At 48.4% G+C, this 18,205-nt stretch overlaps 2 protein-coding genes across 3 annotated transcripts; one reads left to right on the forward strand and one right to left on the reverse strand.

Annotated features, from left to right (window-relative positions):
* Positions 1-591: 591 nt before the first annotated feature.
* NUDT21 (nudix hydrolase 21) lies at positions 592-9,844 on the forward strand. 2 transcript variants are annotated; one of them, XM_061548184.1, is made up of 8 exons: positions 592-866; positions 5,006-5,206; positions 5,410-5,473; positions 6,849-6,938; positions 7,664-7,739; positions 7,868-7,982; positions 8,932-8,997; positions 9,740-9,844. In XM_061548184.1, the coding sequence occupies exons 1-7, from the start codon at positions 757-759 to the stop codon at positions 8,951-8,953; spliced, it is 678 nt and encodes a 225-aa protein (XP_061404168.1). In that variant the 5' UTR covers positions 592-756; the 3' UTR covers positions 8,954-8,997; positions 9,740-9,844. The 2 variants fall into 2 exon arrangements, with proteins under 2 accessions (XP_061404168.1, XP_061404162.1); XM_061548178.1 differs by having other exon boundaries at positions 594-866; positions 8,932-9,844.
* A 5,827-nt stretch (positions 9,845-15,671) lies between these two features.
* LOC133340336 (melanocortin receptor 5-like) lies at positions 15,672-17,945 on the reverse strand. Its single transcript, XM_061548479.1, has one exon. It carries the CDS (start codon positions 17,429-17,431, stop codon positions 16,406-16,408), a length of 1,026 nt encoding a protein of 341 aa, XP_061404463.1. The 5' UTR covers positions 17,432-17,945; the 3' UTR covers positions 15,672-16,405.
* Between the last annotated feature and the right edge of the window lie 260 nt (positions 17,946-18,205).

The raw sequence follows: 18,205 nt of genomic DNA on the forward strand, positions 1-18,205 counted from the left end.
GGTGTCATGCCGTGCCGACCGCCATGCCCATGCAGTTTGAACATCGCATCAAGTTCCATCGCACCTCCGATTAGTAGCGCGGTTGGCTACGTACGGTGCGAAAGAAGTTCGACACGCAGTGCTGTAGAGAGCAGTGGGTCTTCTTCACCCCTGGGGGTAGCGAGACATTGGCGGAGTTTGTTTTAGGAGATAAATAATCGAAACACAAATTAAGCACGGGCACGTGAGTAACAACTACCCAGTTTCACCAAACCCAATGTGTTTAACATAATAATAATAAAAACTATTGAGTAAAGGTGAAGAACCACCGCTTTGCAGAGCGTACCGATGGCTCCCCTAATAATGAAACGCGTTTTTCCCCAATCGGCCGCCTCAGCCGAGCTTCCGTAGTCGTAGGGGAGGGGGCGGGGTGGGGGTAGCGGTTGGAGGGGGGTGGCGGTTTGGGGTGGGGTGGGGGTAGGTGGGCGGGGTGGAAGTAGGGGGGCGTGGTGAGGTTATGGGGTGGGGGGGAAATGGGGGGTAGGGGGGGTAGGGGGGGGTAGGGGGGGGAATGGGGGTAGGGGGGGGATGGGGGGTAGGGGGGGGGGTTGGAGGGGGTCGGTTCCCACAATGCGCCGCGCGCCAGTTTCCTTGTCTTGGCCTAGCGAAGGCTTCTGTGGGCCCCGCATTTGCCGCTATTGTCCAGCGCTCCCTCCTCCTGCGTGGCGATTTACGCGCCTGTAACATTGTAGCCGTCGGCGACCCTTTGCGGCGACAATGAGCTACGTGCCGCTGCGCTCTCAGGCCGGGTGGCCGCGCACCACGAGCCAGCACGGTCAGAAGTACTTGGACTCGCGCTCCGTGACGCTGGACAGAATCATCAACCTGTGAGTGCTGAAGAGACCCCGCCACACGCGCACAGACGCACGCACCGTCGTCGTCGTCGTCACATCACCACGGCACACAGCCCCCATCTATTGTGCCTCTACTGCACGCTAATAGTGCCACAGCGGACGCGCTGAACGAGCGTAGAGAGCCTTGCGATGGTCACCAAAGTGTAAGGCAAACCGGGCCGCACTTTCAGGCGGGTCCGCCTGCCAAGTGGTCGACTCCACACACAGCAGCGGTGGTGGTGGTGGACGTGAGGCATTGACGAGGACCACAAGCAGCGAGTTTTATATTTGCAACACGTTTTCTCGTGTAGAGACACGGTGAACGCGTGCACGCCTGCAGTGGCCACACTTCACGAGTCTCCAGTGATCGCAGGAAGATGAATGACCATTGTCTTGTTATATATGTTGTTATTTTAAGGCAGTGGTATTGACAAATGTGTGTGCACCGCTGCAAACGTTGCAGCATCAAATGATTTGTTTAGCTGTCATAAGGGCGGATGGCCTTTTGAGTGCAGACTCTTGCGTTGAAAACAACACAATTATAACTAGTATACGTATGTAGAGAAACTCCTTGGAGACGTGCATTTTTATTTTAAAAAAAGGTGGGTAATTTATTTTCGTAGTTTAAGGTCGAACTCGTCGCGATTGTAATCAGCCCCAATTCTTCACCGTCGTCCACAACCAGTGCCCCGACCCAATGCCTCGTCCTCCTTTACAAAGATTCTCGGCCCCACCCGTCATTGGAGACTGCACATCGCCCCGCGTGTGTCACATGTCCTGAATTATCTCAACGTGTTTTTTTTATCTGACCCGCCACCAGTTCTTACAATGTGTTTTTATATGATAAATTCCCCTGAACAGTCCCCTACCTCCCTTCCCCCGGTGAAAAAAATAGCTTTCCCGGCTATAATAATCTCTTTTAATACTAGGGGACTCACAACGTTTATATCCTGTTTAACCGTAACAGCGTTGGACAGTCACCGCTTAACCATGAAATATCACAGGGGAGAAGTGCTGTCTCCCTGATTTCCCAAGGCCACTTCCTTGGGATACTACAGCCCTGGTCCGTTAGGATTTGAATAGGTAACAGACCTAGATAATCGGTTCCCAATAAACAGGGCACTGCTAACGAGGAGGAGACTAATAACGGCCCTGCTATATGCAGTTCACTTAATCTGATTTCCATTTCAACTTTGCCGAATATTCCCAAGCTCCTGTCGTTTGCCGCGATAAATTTGCTGTGTTCTCGGTGACGTCTCTTCGTAGGTGGCATGTCAAACACGAGCGCGGATATGATGGTGACTGATGCCCCCGTGTCCACCAACACCTTAAGGCAGGGGTGGGGAACCTTTTTTCTGCCAAGGGCCATTTGGATATTTATAACATCATTCGCGGGCCATACAAAATTATCAACTTAAAAATTTGCCTGTTATATTTGGTCAAACATTTAATGAACTCACCCCTAATGTGATGGCTTGAACTGCTTCTCTTTGGCGAGGCGTGTGATGTCAGCTGGTATTGATGATGTTACTACTCGCAACTGCTTTCCAGGTTTGCTCCTAGATTTATTTAATTTCGAGTCCCGCCTGCGGTTGCCTTGGCAGGGCCACACCAAATGATTTCGCGGGCCTTGTACGGCACGCGGGCCGGACGTTCCCCACCCCTGCCGTAAGGGCATTCCCCTTACTGCCCCTGCTCGCACTGATGTCCCTGTGACTGCCGCTACAACCCGCCTCGCTAGTTGTCCACTTATTTTTAGTTCTAGATTTGAAGTTTTTGTGACTGCAAGGATTCATACTCTTTGGTTTTTTAGGTAAAGTCACGTAGTAAAAAATAAATAAATGAAAAAAAACTTTTTAGTTGTCCAATTTTGTCCTGCCTTGTCGCATCGGGTCGCCGGGATGGAGTGGTATGCAGGTGGTGATGGTGATGGGGGTTTGACGATGAGGTGTGTGCATGGTCTGGCCGGCTGCCCGTTGTGCCGCGACTTGCCCTAATTTTTTCTTGTGAAGTTCCGCATTGGTGGTCAGAGATGGCTTCCTTTTGCCGGGTCGACTTGACCCGAGCATCCTCTTGTGATGTGGCCCGGTTTCCCGCAACGATAGCAATTGATCTCCGGTCGCTCCCGGGTCCTTCCGCTGATCTGCCATGGTCACCGCTGCTGTCGATCGCGTCTTGGGTTGGCGAGCTCGCGGATGGCTGCCACCATTTCTCCCAAGATTGCTTGTAGATCGCCGGCTATGTTGGGGCTGGTGATGGCTGTTGTTGTCCCCAGTGGCTCTGTTGATTCTCAAGCTCCTCCGCTCTCCCACGTCTCCGTCACCTGCGCCGCCATCTGGGTCGGCGCTCCTGCTTCCTCATGTGCCCGAAGATCTCTGCCATATTCTCGTATGCGTGCTGTAGTGTTTCGCATTGGGTCTCTGGGATGGTGTAGAAGGCTGTCGGCGCTCTGTCGTTGAGCACCATGGGTAGCGCTAGGAGTGCCTCCACTTCGTTCCATCCAATGATTCTCGCCGCCGCTTCGAAGCATTTCACGAAGGCTGTCCAGTCGCCTCTGCTGGCGGGGAATTCCTTAAGGGGTCCCAGTCTTCGTATCCTCTCCGTCGGGCCACAGGTTGGCTTAGTAGTGAGTAGCCGTGGCAGTGGCTCGGGCGGTGCAGCGATGGCTTGTGTCTTCTCTGAAGGCAGTGGCTCGAGCAATGCAGCCGAAACCTCCAGGCGCGCAGGCTGATTGGCCCCGGCTCGCCACGCTGTGATCTTCGATGATCATCGCCAGCAGCCATTCCATTAACGATGTAAGGCGGTCCAGCTTTTCATCAATTTGACTCCAGCTGTCCAGTAAGCTCTCCAGCTGTGGCATCTCGGGCCCCCTGGTTCGCAGCAGGTTCTCCGTCTCTTTGGGGAACGTGGCCGCCAGCGGAGTTCGGCTCTTGTGTCCGGGTCTCGTGGACCCGGGGTGCGTAGGGATGGTGTCTTCTCTTCCATTTTAACTCCTTTTCGGGTCCTTCTTCGTGATGCCGTAGACAGTATCTCACCGCTGCCACCAGTGTAAAGAAACTCTTTGGAGACGTCCATTTTATAAAAAGGGTAAATCTTTATTTTCGTAGTTGAAGGTCAAACTCGTCCAAGATGTTGTCAGCCCCACTTCTTCACCGTCGTCATCGTCCACAGCCAGCGCCTCGACCAAATGCCTCGTCCTCCTTTTTCTACTTTCTCAGCCCAACCCTTAATTGGACAGTGAACCTTGCCCCGCGTGTGTCACGTGTCCTTAATGTTCTCAACGTGTTGTTTTTCATCCGCCACCAGTTCTTACAACGTGTTTATTTGATCAATTCCCTGTACAGTCCCCTACACACATACAATTATAGTGTCATTGACCTTGTGAATACGTGTAAGCTTCCAGTGATCATAACAAAGATAGTCTATATCACAAGTGCAATGTTGCCTCAATGTGTATCCAAGATGTCACAATATATGGATCTATTCTCAGTCCTTGTGTACAATTTCCCTGATCACCTTCTGTAAGGAAATACTCTATGAATGCCTAACAACTGTAAAACGTTACTTTTTCAAATATAGTTTTTTTTGGGGGCTTATGTATTATACACGTTCCTTTATGCTTCGACTCCCTTGAAAAGTAAATTTCTGGTCTTAATGGATTTTGGAGATAGCCGTGGTCGTGCCCAACTGTTTTCCCACACTTTGGAGACAAGGGTATGTGGATCACGCAGATCTTGTGAAACTCCCAAATCCACTGGGCTGCAAGGTGGCCCGCAGATGGCAGTGAAGCAAGTGGGTTGATGAGCCCGACATCGGTGGACCTTCAACTGTTATCCCGGGTTATTCGTGGGTTTTATACCCCCGGGTCCTCCGTTATTGGTTTCGCCTGCAAAACATATAATACCAATAATAAAACTTATTTGTAAAAAAAAGTAAAAACCAACCCAGTGTATGATTCTGAGTATACATATGCATGTGCGAATAACCCCATTGACCCGCACGCCAAGGAGACACCCATGATCCAGCAGTGAATTGACAAATGAGGCTGTACATCAGGCACCAAATCTTCCAAGTGCCTAACGTCAGAGACAGGTCTTGATCTCTGGCGTTGGCTGTGTGCGGCGCGTGCCCAGGTACCCACTCACTAACTACACGTTCGGCACCAAGGAGCCGCTGTACGAGAAGGACAGCTCGGTGGCGGCTCGCTTCCAGCGCATGCGTGAAGAGTTTGACCGCATCGGCATGCGGCGCTCGGTGGAGGGCGTTCTCATCGTGCACGAGCACCGCCTGCCGCACGTGCTGCTGCTGCAGCTTGGCACCACCTTCTTCAAACTGTGAGGGTCGTGCACGTACATGAACTGGGTGATGGACTAGTCTGCAGGAGTTCCGAATGGTTATGTCATCTCATGATATGATGCAGACCTTAAAATTTGAATAAACGTTCAGGAAAAACCCCCCAAAATAATGTATCATGATCCCGAAGAAGTGAGACGGGAATTGACCAATACGGGACTGGTGTTGTGTGTGTGTGTCATAGGCCTGGCGGTGAGCTGAACCCAGGGGAGGACGAAGTGGAGGGGCTGAAGCGGTTGCTGGCTGAGGTGGGTTCCTACCAGAGGTCGCAACCGGTACCCGGCTACCCGTACCCGGCCGGGTACGGGTACGGGTAGCCGTTTGCGACCCTGGTGCGGCTGGGTACGGGTACGGGTAGGCCGTGAGTCACTGGTGAGTAGCTGTTTGTCACTCATTTCGGGTAGGGTACGGGTAGGTAGGAATGGGTACCTGTACCCGGCCGGGTACGGGTATTCATTTGCGACCCTGGCGCGGCCGGGTACGGGTAAGGAATCAAAACCCGTTTGCGACCTCTGGTTCCTACCCATGACGTAAGACCAGAGGATGCAGCCATTGCAATGCCTGCACGGCCAACTACCTCCCCATATTCAATTCCAGGCTCAACACCATTGTCTTCTCCACTACCTTTGACCGACTTCCTGTTATCTATTGAATGCCTTGAATCGCGCGTTTACCGTCAGTACCATAAGCTATGCGCGGTTTGACGCTGCTTAGATTCTCATGTCCACTTTGACAAGTAGCACGTGGTCTGCTTTTACAGTAGATGATGCGGATGAATATCTCGTCCCCACTTTCCCTCCTCAACACTCTCATGTGGTCTTCCTTTTTAATGATGGCCCCTAAGTGTAAGTTGAGTGGTGGTGATTCGAGTGAGAGAAAGCGGAGGAAGGTGATCACTTTAGTGCAAAAAGTGCAGTTAGATAGGCTTGCAAGAGGTGAGAGTGCTGCATTTTTTGGAAGGTACAGTGGTGTGAATAATTTCACTGAGAACGATTTATTTACCATGTATATATATATTTTTTGCGTGTGATAATGTAGCACATACTCAACACGCTCACGCACAACGCAAAAGTTCACAAATTACCACATGCATCTAGCCATCAACTCGTACGGACACCTAGATGGCATATCATTAACATTCAAGTGAACGTGATGTACACAGACCGAACACACCCATTACGCCAAACTCGGGCGTTTATTGGTTCATGAAGATATGGACGAATGGGGAGTGATGTTTGGAGATGCAGTGTTAGGGGCGAGGGTCGGGGCTGTCAATTCGGAGTCGGGCAAAGAGTAATGTAGACGGGAGTTTTGTGTTGAGGTGAAATTGAAAAATAAAGAGTGTGTATACACACACAAGAAATGGAGAGCGACTGCATCCCTTTGTACAATAATAAATAATGTAGAATTTGTTCAGCAAAGGTAGGGGGTGATTTTTATGGACCCAGGAATGCCACCCTTTTTCCCCATAAAGTATATAACTTCAAATCTAGACAAAGTATATTATTTCAGAACGCAGTTTTGCCAACATTGCATTTTCCAGGAATGCAACCCCCACGTTCGGCAAGGTATTACTACAGGTAAGTTAGGCATGACTTGATGTCCGCTGCATGCGCTTGACAGATCCTCGGCCGGCAAGATGGGGTGCAGCAGGACTGGGTGATTGAGGACTGCATCAGCAACTGGTGGAGGCCAAACTTTGAGCAGGCACAGGTGAGAACGCACAGCCCGTTTAATTGTTAAAATGTTCCAACACCCGCTTCTAAGCAGCGTTGTAATTCGTTTATCAGTGGATTGATGATTATTGTTTTCAGAGTCTGTTATCCATTCAAAAAGTCATGAAATCGTCAGTCGAATCCAGTTCAATATTCAAACCGCATGGCGCGTCTTATGTGATTGCCCAGAGGCAGCCATTTATAAGGGATTTTAGTATGTGCTGCACACGAATAATACATATTTTTTCACTCGATGGTCTATAATGCTTAAAAACCCACATTAATGACACTACTTTAATGTCAAAAGTCAGTGTTGTTTTCATGCTCTAATGGGCAATTATCATTTGGTGGTGGTAATTATTGCAGTCATGTGGGGAGCGATGGTGTATAGTGGTTAGTACACTCCACTTCAAATCTGTTGGATTCCAATCCCGGTCACACCTATTATCAGTGGTGAGCGATATCTGAACCATTCCTGGGCCTCCCCTGGGCTGACTCGTCCTCATGGGTTCCTGGTGCAGAATGTAAATATATAAGCACTGGGGAGACAAACGTGGCGGGGCACGGTGCCTGGTCAAACCCCACCCCCTCGTGTGCCTAACCTTCATAGGTGCTCGCTTTAAAGCACTTTATCGAACAGCCTAGCAGGGGTATATTGGGATTTTGATCAACGAGAATCAAGGCGATGCTAAATTCTTGCTCTCTGCGTGCGTTTGTGTGCAGTACCCATACATACCTGCGCACATCACCAAGCCGAAGGAGCACAAGAAACTGTTCCTCGTACAGTTATCGGAGAAAGGTGAGCGGTTTGTACTCGGGTGCGGTTGTTACCGAGGTGTGGTTGCGTGGCCGACACCACGCCAGGCCTTGTCTGTTGTCCCTCCAGCGCTGACCAGACGTTGCGTGTGTTGTGTTCGACCTCTGAAGCTCTGTTCGCCGTCCCCAAGAACTACAAGCTGGTTGCTGCACCCCTGTTTGAACTTTACGACAATGCGCCCGGTTACGGACCCATCATCTCAAGTCTCCCTCAGCTACTCAGCAGGTTTGAAATATAAATTTGTTATGAATTCATATTGGGTGGAATTTGATGGGGCTGGGCCATGTGCTGAGCACCAGAGTACAAAACAGCAAAATCCATTGTTGTGCTGTGCTGCTATGCTACCTGCCTTCAACCCACACAGACGAGAACACGGTCAAGTATCCTCAGAATAAACCTCACAACCCACATGGTGCGGAGAGGCCCTCGCCTAGAAAGTATATTGGCAAAAGGGCTCTACAGGTGTAATGACGACTTGACACACTTCTCTTGAGATGGCACTTTATTGAAGGCACGTTCACTTGACATCAGGCGGAGACCCCCCACTGCGACAGCCCCGAGTCTTCCGCGCATCTCCCTTTTATTAAATCCTTTATATTAAGTTCGCTTGCTTGCTTGCGCGCTTACGACCGTGCAAATCTTTCGGTCGTTTTTTAACCCACTTCCCGTGATCCAATCGAGCTGACATTTTGCACACAGACTCGTTGTGCGTGACAATTTATTTTCGTGAAAAATTTTTCCAAAATTTTACACTTTTTAGGAAAAAATAAATTATATTTAATTACCAATTGCTTAATGGTGGCAGGCAATCATCTGACCCATAGGTGGCAGCCATCTCAAGCCAGCGGACGAGAGAACTCTAGCCGCCACGCATATAAAGGATTTATAGTGAAAAACTTTGTTTTTACGGGTTAATTTTTACCAACCGAGGCCACGCCCCCCTTCTCGATCATTCCCGTAGCCACCAGTCCCTTCGCACTCACAACTGTCATTACCTCCCGTGGCCACTAGTCCACTCACACTGCATGCAGGCTGTATTGTCATTACACATGTACAGGATATGAAAAATAACCATTGTTAAAACTGAATGCTTTATTTTCACTCAAAGTTTTTAATTATCCGTAACATATGGATAACAAAAAGTATCCACTGATTGTGTTATCTTTATTTACAGGTTCAACTTCATCTACAACTGAGGTGCTGTGTCCTGCAAATGTTTTTGTGCTATAAAATGCATTGGGTAAGGAAATGTTAATGATCCACGTAGATGCATTTAGTTTTGAAAATCATACATGGCAGGTGCTGGAATTTTCTTTGGTGTCTGTAACCTCAGGAGTGGAAATGCTTTGGCAGTAAAAACTCTCCAAAGCCCACATCCACACCACGGAGCTTCATCTATTGGAAACATTAATCACGGGATAGGATTTGTGAACCATCTGCACCTGTTAAAGGTTTAAAATTACAAAGTGAGTGCACTGCCCCATGTCCTTCATTACGGTTTCTGTGTTTGAAGTCGTCCATAAAATGTTGCAAATATGACCTCCCAGCCCCTGCTGCCCAATAATTGACTTTAAAATAATTTCCAGGTCTGGCGACGGTAAAAGAAAAAAACTACTTGTGCGGATTTATCTTGTCACTGAAGCGTCTTTGCTTTGGTGTTGCTGCCACTCGCCACCACCACCACTTGTACACAAGTATCGTGGCATTGTCCACACGCTGCGATCCTGTGCCCAATCCGCATACATTTCCGTGAACCTCGCCCTTAAATGTACCCCCTTTCATAAGCCAAGCAGTTTGTTCTCTGATGTTTTTTCTTTCCAAGCTGTCTATAATTTTTACAGTGGCTGTTCTTTTTATTACAGTTAATTTCGAGGCGTGGACGATGTTTTTATGTTTTATACAACTCCAGCAGTCGTGTTTTATACGTATTTTAAAGTGAGCTGGTGATGTTTATGTACGATTTTCGTTTTTTTTTCTTACAGAAGATTGTGACCTTTTTACATGAACCTTCACGTTGTACTGTTTCTGGTAATGGACACGAAAACAGTGCAGTCTGGCTGTAAATAAACTCTAGATGCTTTGTCGTACACGCGTTAATGTGCATTTGATTTTGTTTTGTTTTAAATGTCATGAATTGCTCTTAAGAAGACTTCACAGAAGCTTAATTATCAGTGTGCTCTTGAAATATTGGGTTCATTCACGAGTGGGGTGTCCATATTTTCCTGGAAAGCCCCCATTATTACTATTTTCTCCCCTATGCAGCTTATGAAAATGGCACCACAGCATCGCTGCACAATTCTGCAACAATCCAAAAATGCAGTAAAGTTCATAGCAGTTCAGACTGTGACTGATTTTTCTGCAAAGCGTGGAAATAAAGTTTGCTTTCAACGCCATTAAATTTTCGCCCTTCGGGAGTAAAATATTCACTGTTTAGGTCCCACAGAAACACCCTGTTATGTGGGCCACGGTATGTCCATCCATATTGTTCGATTGCACACTCTTTTTTAGGCTTTGGGAGATGCAGTACTCTTTTGGCAGTCTTAAGCCATTTGTGGATATTCCACACAACTACTGTTTGGGACTAGTCAGTCCATAAGAGGTCTTGTAAATATAGGAATGACCAAATCCCCCTTGAATGTGTCTGATCTCAGAAGCTCAGCTGGTTTTGAGCCTGGATCATGCTTGAATGGTTGCACATTCCATGCACAAACCGGTTGTCATAGGACTGTGGGGCCGTGTGGTGTGAAGTCTGGCCAAATGACCCCATTGACACACTGTGGGGATGCCCTGATGCAGCAGTGGATTGACATGGATGTATACACGTACACAGTAACTTATAGCTGAAAGAAACACTTGAAAATGTATGTATATACCCTTTTATTCACAGATCAGTCCAGATTTGAATGCAGACCTGTATTAAAACACTGACGAAATGAGTCACGTTCATTCACTACCTTGCTGGAAAAATAATCTCTTGATTCCAAAGTTGATAACCGACAATAAAGATCGGGATACAAGAACCTCCGACAGATATGTTAATTGGTGACAGGTTGGGTTGCGTGGTGGGGGGGGGGTGCTCATGACAGATGTGGAGGTTGTGGTGGCTGTCGTTTTATCTGACTGCCAATGAGTAGTTTGTGATATCTTGGCTCTATGTACGGATGTATGTTGAACGTTTCTCCCACAGTACGTAGCCAACCGTGCCACTCGGAGTTGCCGGGGAAAATACAACGACTAAATGCAAAAAGCAGTTCTAAAGAAATTGGTTTTCAATCGAGATTTCAAAGTGCATCACCCCAGTGGCTTCATAATATCGGAAACGCGTTTCAGACGGCCGCCGTATGCTCTTCCTTCTGATATTAGGAAGCCATTGGAGCTCTGTGCTTTTAAATCTTGTTTGGATGGCTCATTAGTGCGTAGATGGGTCGTTGGTGCGTGGTGTCGCGCGACCTCTTGTGTTGCCACCCTTTTGTAATAACGCATTCCTAAACGGGAGACTGATTATACGGAAATCTTAAACGAGAACCTCCAACAGATATGTGAATGTTTCGTAAACTTGCTGTACGTGACGTCGTAAGTCCCATGTCGCCCAACTAATCATTTGTTGTGTAATTCGTTTCCACGGTGTCTTATACTGCAATGACCACATCAGCAAATGTAAAATGGTGACGGATTTCTCCATTTATGTTGACGCATTTGCTTCTACAATCCAGTTTTTGGAAAACACGTCGCAGTGCGTAACTGCTGAGAGTAACTCCTGATATATTTTGGTGCTTCGTAAAATCTCAGGGTTATTTAAAATCAATTTTAAATGTGTGTTGTCATTTTTTATTAGTTTGACTGCGTTCGTTTTTTTGCAGAGTCGAAACCACATTTTTACGGGTTATTTTTTAAACATGAAAATGCATGACTTGGAAGGGGAGCATGCATTGCAGATTCGTAATAAATAACCACACGTTGATGTTATGCCTTGCTTTTATTTTATACATAACATTTCTTAACACTGTGCAGCACATATACAAATGCTGTGTTATACGGACGGTAAACACGTGAGCTTGAGGTAAGTAGTAAGCCGATAAAACAGTTGTGCATGATACGATATAATGTGGATTTAAAGAGCATTACGTGGAGATGCGACCGCACTTCCAGACGCCGCGCAGAGATAACCGTGTTTATAGAAGAAACGCTCAGTTATACTTGTAGGAAGCACATGGTTCCACCAGCCCACAGGGGATTATTGTGTCCGTCCGTCGTGCATCCAAAAATGGGAGGGGTGGGGCTGGGTGGAGAGCGGAGGGTGGGGATGGTGGGGAGGTCTGGGTGGGGATGGTGGGGCTGGGTGGGGGGTGGGAGGGGTGGGGAGGGGCTAGGTGGGGGGTGGGGCTGGGTGGGGAGGGGCTGGTCACCCCGTGGTGCCCTTATAAAACTCAACGTTTAACCTACTCACGCCGGCTTGTGCCCGCCCTCACAGTCGACCATATTTGCGGAATACACCACGTCGCCGTTGACCCTGGCCATTGACCGAGCAACCAAACGTTCCTACCAGCTCCCTCCGCAGGAATGTGTTCATTGGAGAATATGGCAGGAAGGTTTTTCGCATTTACTTGCTCAAGGGAGTAGACAGCACGGACGTCTGGAGAGAGTTCGGCAGCAGAGGAGAATAAACAACGGTGTACTATATGCACACTTTTTGTTTTACATGCAGCATATACAGACATCGACAGGTGCTGCATTCTAGCAGAGAAAATTGTGTGCAATATGTTTAACCAAACAAGGCGCTCCTCTACTTACGAACATTCTACTTAGGAACTTTTAGAGATACGAACAAACATGTCCGTGTGTCCAGTCGCCTTTTCGGACCGAGAGTCGTAAGTTCGAGCAACAGATGGCGGTGGTGGCATCTACATCTGCAGAACATGAAGAACCAGCGGCATCTACATCGACATGAGATTATACAACGTTTAAAGCCATTTCCGGTGTTTCGTGTACATGCCGTAAAGTTGGACTTGCAAATTAATCGACTTACGAACAGACCTCTGGAACCGAACTCGTTCGTAAGAGGAGTCCCTGTACTGCTGCCCTCAATTTCAGCAGCCACGCACAACAGAGGGCTACAGCTGGGGGGGGGGGCGATAAAGATGCGGAACGGGAGGAAGAGTGAACCCCCGTAAGGGGAGAGGGTCGTGTGTAGAAGCTGTTATTTAAACGGACTGTGTCTCGTATATCAACACGAACGGGCTTACAGCGTTAATATGGCATTTAAGTTAACGACCTCGGAATACATGCTTTATACATATATAGTAATATCTACATCGAACGTTGATTAACATTTTAAACTGTTTCACACCGTCACGGATTAATTGCAGCCGGTAGCTGTACGGGCCAGAGCTCCCACCTCCACCCCCGCACACCGTGTTATGTACAACATTTTTATATTCGCCCCTAATCTTTGATTGTATTCCATTATTGCATGCGCTAACGACTTGCCTGCATGCATGGATCAAATCGTGATTATTAACTATGTATGCAAATTAAGTTACGATGTTACAGTTGTGGGCGAATCGAACGAACGAGATCAAGGCAGAAATATTAAATAATCCATTGTTGAGTCTAGACAATTGGCAATTAATCGGCACGGCTAACATCAGTGGCAAGTGCTGCCAGAATCCGTCCTGCTCCTCCACCTCACCTGCACTGACGAAATAGTAAATAACCGATTGTTGACTCGTGACAATTGGCAATTAATCGGCACGGCTAACATCAGTGGCAAGTGCTGTCAGAACCAGTCCGCGGGTCCTTCAACCTGCACTGACCAGCGTGGCTAAGTTTGGAGAATAGACTCCCATGGTACAGGGAGGCGATCGTCCATTGGGGGATTGGGAATGACCGCACGCAAGGCTGCGTGCGAGTTTGTTGTTCTGCGTTCAGAAAAGGGAACAATGCTCCTCTGCCTTTGTGTCGACTGCTCATTGCAATGGGTATCACTTACAATTGGTGTTGAATATTTAGAAGTTTGTTTTATCCATTTAGTGCAATCAAATTCTATTTTACAATCAACGGTTTTTTTTCTTCCCGTGACATACCGCGGTCAGGGGTAACTAGAGTCAAAGGAAAAAGGAGCTGTAAATGGAAGAGAAGAGAATGAGAAATAAAGGGGCAACGGGTGGGAAAGTATTGGAGAAACGGGAGCAAATGAGTCGGGAGAAATGAGGACGGGGAGAAAGAGGGAAGGGAATTCGAGTTTGGGTGGTCGCACAAGTCACGAGATTTTTCGGGAGGTTGTGCTGATTTAGATATTGAAATGTATTTATTACAGCTGCTGAATTTATTTATAAGGCTATTACTATTTCCCTCGATTATATTTGTTTGATTGTTAATGTATTGGTTTTGTTTGTTTCGACTATTGTCGCTTTGGTGAACCCAGGTGACTTGTGCAAACATGGGACTCATCCTGACCTTCATATTCTTGGTTCTTTCGGTAAAGTCACGTAGAAGGGAAATAATAAAATAATAAAAATATAAAACAATACAATTCTTACGACGTGTCGACTGCAACACAAGCAATCATCATCAGGTGTGAAATCAACAGCAAGAAAATTTAAAAAAATTTGATTTCACACCTGATGATGATTGCTTGTGTTGCAGTCGAAACGTCGTAATAATTTTATTGTTTTATATTTTTATTATTTTATTATTTCCCTTCTACGTGACTTTACCGACAGAACCAAGAATATTAATCCCTGCAGTCACGAAAGCTTTAAATCAAAATTCATCCTGGCCTCTTGAGTTTTCATCCAATGATTAGACGAAATTTCACGCAAGTAAAAAAAATACCTAAATTATTTTAAAATACATGGGTCAAATTTAAGTTGAAGCGATTTTGACACCATCAAAATTTAATTTCGATCAATCCCGGCTGTAGTTTTATTAAGCTGACCACCCGCACCGGCTGATTGGATAACGTGGAGAGGTCACGCAGATTCCTATTAGGATGCGATTTGATGGTAACAAGCCTTGAGCAATATGTGTGTGTATATACCTACGTACATTTCTAGATCCGTATCTCGTTTATATTTAATGCGAATTATATTCGTTACCATGTTCAGACTCAATACAATTTATATAATGTCCTGTGTCAGCCGCGCACTGCGTTATGAAAACTGCCACTTGAAGTCCATTCCTCCCGAGGGCCAAAATCAGTGGCGATTGATTTCAGATCTGCTCCTGGGCCACCGCTTACCCGCACTGGCCAGCGTTGGTGAAGTATGGTCAAATACTCCCCAAGAGTGACACGGTACAGGGAGGCCTTTGTCCAGCAATATATTCACGAAAGGGTTGACATCGTTCTCATCGTGAAGTTGCGCGACGTTTTGTAAACAGAATTTGTATAAACAGCAAAACACGAGTATCCTTTCAAAACATTTTTTTGACTCTGCATGCAACATAACACGAGGTCTGTTCACCTGCGCCCGGTGACAAAAATGCGAACGAATTTACATGTTCTAGATTTGAAATTTACGTGACTGCAATGATCCATACTCTTTGGTTCTTTCGGTAAAGTCACGTAGGTGAAAATACAAAAAAATAACTAAATTAACTCACGACGTTTCGGAGGCAACACAAGCTTCCATCATCAGGTGGGACAACCACAGCAAACTACAGTAATTCTGGGTTTTTTGCTACAGTAATTATAGGTTATTTTGCTACAGTAATTCAGTTATTTTTGTTTGCTACAGTCATTCTGTTCTTTTTGTTTGCTGTGGTTGTCCCACCTGATGACGGAAGCTTGTGTTGCCTCCGAAATGTCGTGATTTAATTTAGTTACTTTTTATTTTCATCTACGTGACTTTACCGAAATAATTTACACGTGTAGATGCAAAACACGTCTTATCATTGTAACGTTAACACGGACAGACTTGGACCCGCCAAAAGACCGTGGAATTTCCCCACCTCTGCCTAACAATGTTCTAGAACGCGTTGGGGGCGTTTTGCCTCATAATACATTTATATATCCGAATTAAAAATGATTGATGATGATCATCCCCTGTATAATGGGGGGGTTGAAGAGGATGGCGATGACTGGACCAGGTGCGTGGAACTCGAAAGTGGTTGGGGCCATTAGCAATAGAAGCCCATGATTGAGGAATGATGATCTTTTATCTCGTGTCCCAAACTTGAAGGGAAAGAGATCGGAATTGCCTCCCAGCCCCGATCTGTTTCCACGTGCATGAGCCGGTTCCACACACAATAACTACAACATTTATCGAACAAAGCCTGGCCGAGGCTCAGTATGCTTTAAAGAGGGCCTGCTTCATGAGATTTTTGACCACTTTGTAAATAAAGGGTGGGTTTGCTTCACGTAGGAATAAACCGGAGTACCCCAAGAAAACCCACCTCGCATGCGAGGGGATAACACCCAAAGGTCCGCACAAACGGGTTCACGAACCACACATGCTGTACCGCCATCTGCCGTCCACCTCGGAGCCCAAATCTCTTCATGTAATCCACCAGCCCCTTGGCTCCACGGCGCTGGCTCGCGAAGTTCGCGCCGCCGCCGCCGCCAACACCACTGCCATGCCCGGGGTAAGTTCACTCAGCTTACATCCCGTAGGCGGACCAAATGTGGGGTTCGCGCCCGGGTCGCGCCCTCAGCGGACTTGGACGCAGCAGCAGCTGGAGCCCCTGGTGCCATTGGCGCCGCGGCCGCGGCCACGGCCGCATTTACGCAGCGTGTCGCGGATGATGACTCTCAACTCGGGACTCCGGAAGGCGTAGATGAGCGGGTCGATGACGGAGTTGATCATGATGAGCAGCAGGTAGAGCGGGAAGTAGGCGATGTACGCGCAGCAGTAGGGGTTGGCGGGACAGCTGATGATGAAGGTGAGGTGCAGGAAGAAGGGCGCCCAGCAGAAGACGAACACTCCGAGCAGGATGCTGAGCGTCACGGCGCCTTTGAGGCTGGCGGCGCCGTTCTGTTGTCCTTGCCGGGAGCTGCGCGGCTGGGCGGAGATGCGCTGGGCGTGCGAGCGCGCCAGCGCGAACATGTGAGCGTAGAGCGACGCCATGAGCACGAGCATGGTGACGAAGAGCGCGATGAGACACACGATGACCGTCCGGTGGTCCCAGTAGGTGATGAAGAGCGTGCCGCTCACGACGCACGCCGCCCACACGCACGCGATGACCACGGCGGCGCGTCGCATCGTCACGATCGAGTGGTACTGCAGCGCGTAGAAGATGGTCACGTAGCGGTCGACGGCGATGGCGAGCAGGTTGCACATGGAGGCCACCACCGAGATGCAGATGAACGAGTCGAAGACGTTGTCCACGTGCTGCAGGATGCGCGCGGGGATGTGCACGTGGCGGCCGTGCACGAGCGCGATGGCGATTGTCTCCCACGCGTTGGAGAGGCACACGAGGAGGTCGGCCACGGCCAGGCTGCAGATGAAGCAGTACATGGGCGAGTGCATGTTGCGGTTGCGCGCGATGGCCGCGATGACGAGCGCGTTCTCGACGAGGCTCACGATGCCGAGCGCGAGGAACACCTCGGTGGGGATGGAGAAGTTGTGGCACGGGCTGAAGCGGGTGCGGTTCGCGGAGGCCGACGCGGTCCCGTTGTCGTCTGGACCCGAGGTCCCGACAAACGGGTTCGGGAACAGCGCCTCGGAGAGGTTCATGGTGGCGCGGTGGGTGCGCGCGTTCTCCACGCTGGGAATTGCAGAATTGTGTGGTCGTTGTTTCGTTATTGTTGGTGGTGGTGTGAATGAGGTATTTGTTGTGGTCGTGGTTTGATGGAGGCTTGTTCGGTAGAAATGAAGAATGCTGTTGTTGACGATGATCTACGTGGCTTTACCGAAAGACCCAAAGAATAGAATATGATCGTTGGCTGTTGGTGTTGTGGTGGTTGTTGCTGGTGGTGGTTATAAGGGTGGTGGGTTGGAGGCTTGTTCCACGCTGGAACTTGAGAATGTTGTTGGTGATTGTTGTTGTGTGGGTTGCTGTTCTAGTTGGTGGTGTTGGTGGTGAGTTCACAGGTCTTGAAGAAGCCTCTCCCTGGCGTCCCTGAATCTCTACCCAGCGACGGAGCGAGGATTCGTAGAGCGACGGACAGAGGTGGCGATGTGAATGCGGGAGGGTTGGAGAAAGATAGAGAAGCCCACACGGGGACCCCGCATAACACGGGTGTCACGTCGCTCCCTGCGGCCCAAAGCATTCGCAGCTCATCAGCCCCGTTATATATAACACAGATGCGTCCAATAGCCTTCACCGAATGAGACAGACGCGTCAAATGAACCGGGAGGGACCCCGCAGGAGGAGGCATCCAGGATGGATCCGGTGACACGCTGGGTTATTTGACGTTGCAGGGGCAGCGGGCGGGGCATGTGGCTCTTGCTACATCGATCGAGTCGATTGTTATTACAGACGCCCTTTTCCCTCGATCCGGGAGGCCA

Source organism: Lethenteron reissneri, chromosome 9, assembly GCF_015708825.2.
Source record: "Lethenteron reissneri isolate LAM-NWPU_2019-01 chromosome 9, ASM1570882v1, whole genome shotgun sequence".
Classification (NCBI taxonomy): domain Eukaryota; kingdom Metazoa; phylum Chordata; class Hyperoartia; order Petromyzontiformes; family Petromyzontidae; genus Lethenteron; species Lethenteron reissneri.

Bases quoted from the DNA above. Each gene is read 5' to 3' on its own strand.
- LOC133340336 (XM_061548479.1), bottom strand. From the start codon at position 17,431: ATGAACCTCTCCGAGGCGCTGTTCCCGAACCCGTTTGTCGGGACCTCG.
- NUDT21 (XM_061548184.1), top strand. From the start codon at position 757: ATGAGCTACGTGCCGCTGCGCTCTCAGGCCGGGTGGCCGCGCACCACG. The intron at 5,207-5,409 runs GTGAGGGTCGTG...TGTGTGTCATAG, and splicing joins GGCACCACCTTCTTCAAACT to GCCTGGCGGTGAGCTGAACC. The intron at 5,474-6,848 runs GTGGGTTCCTAC...TGCGCTTGACAG, and splicing joins TGAAGCGGTTGCTGGCTGAG to ATCCTCGGCCGGCAAGATGG.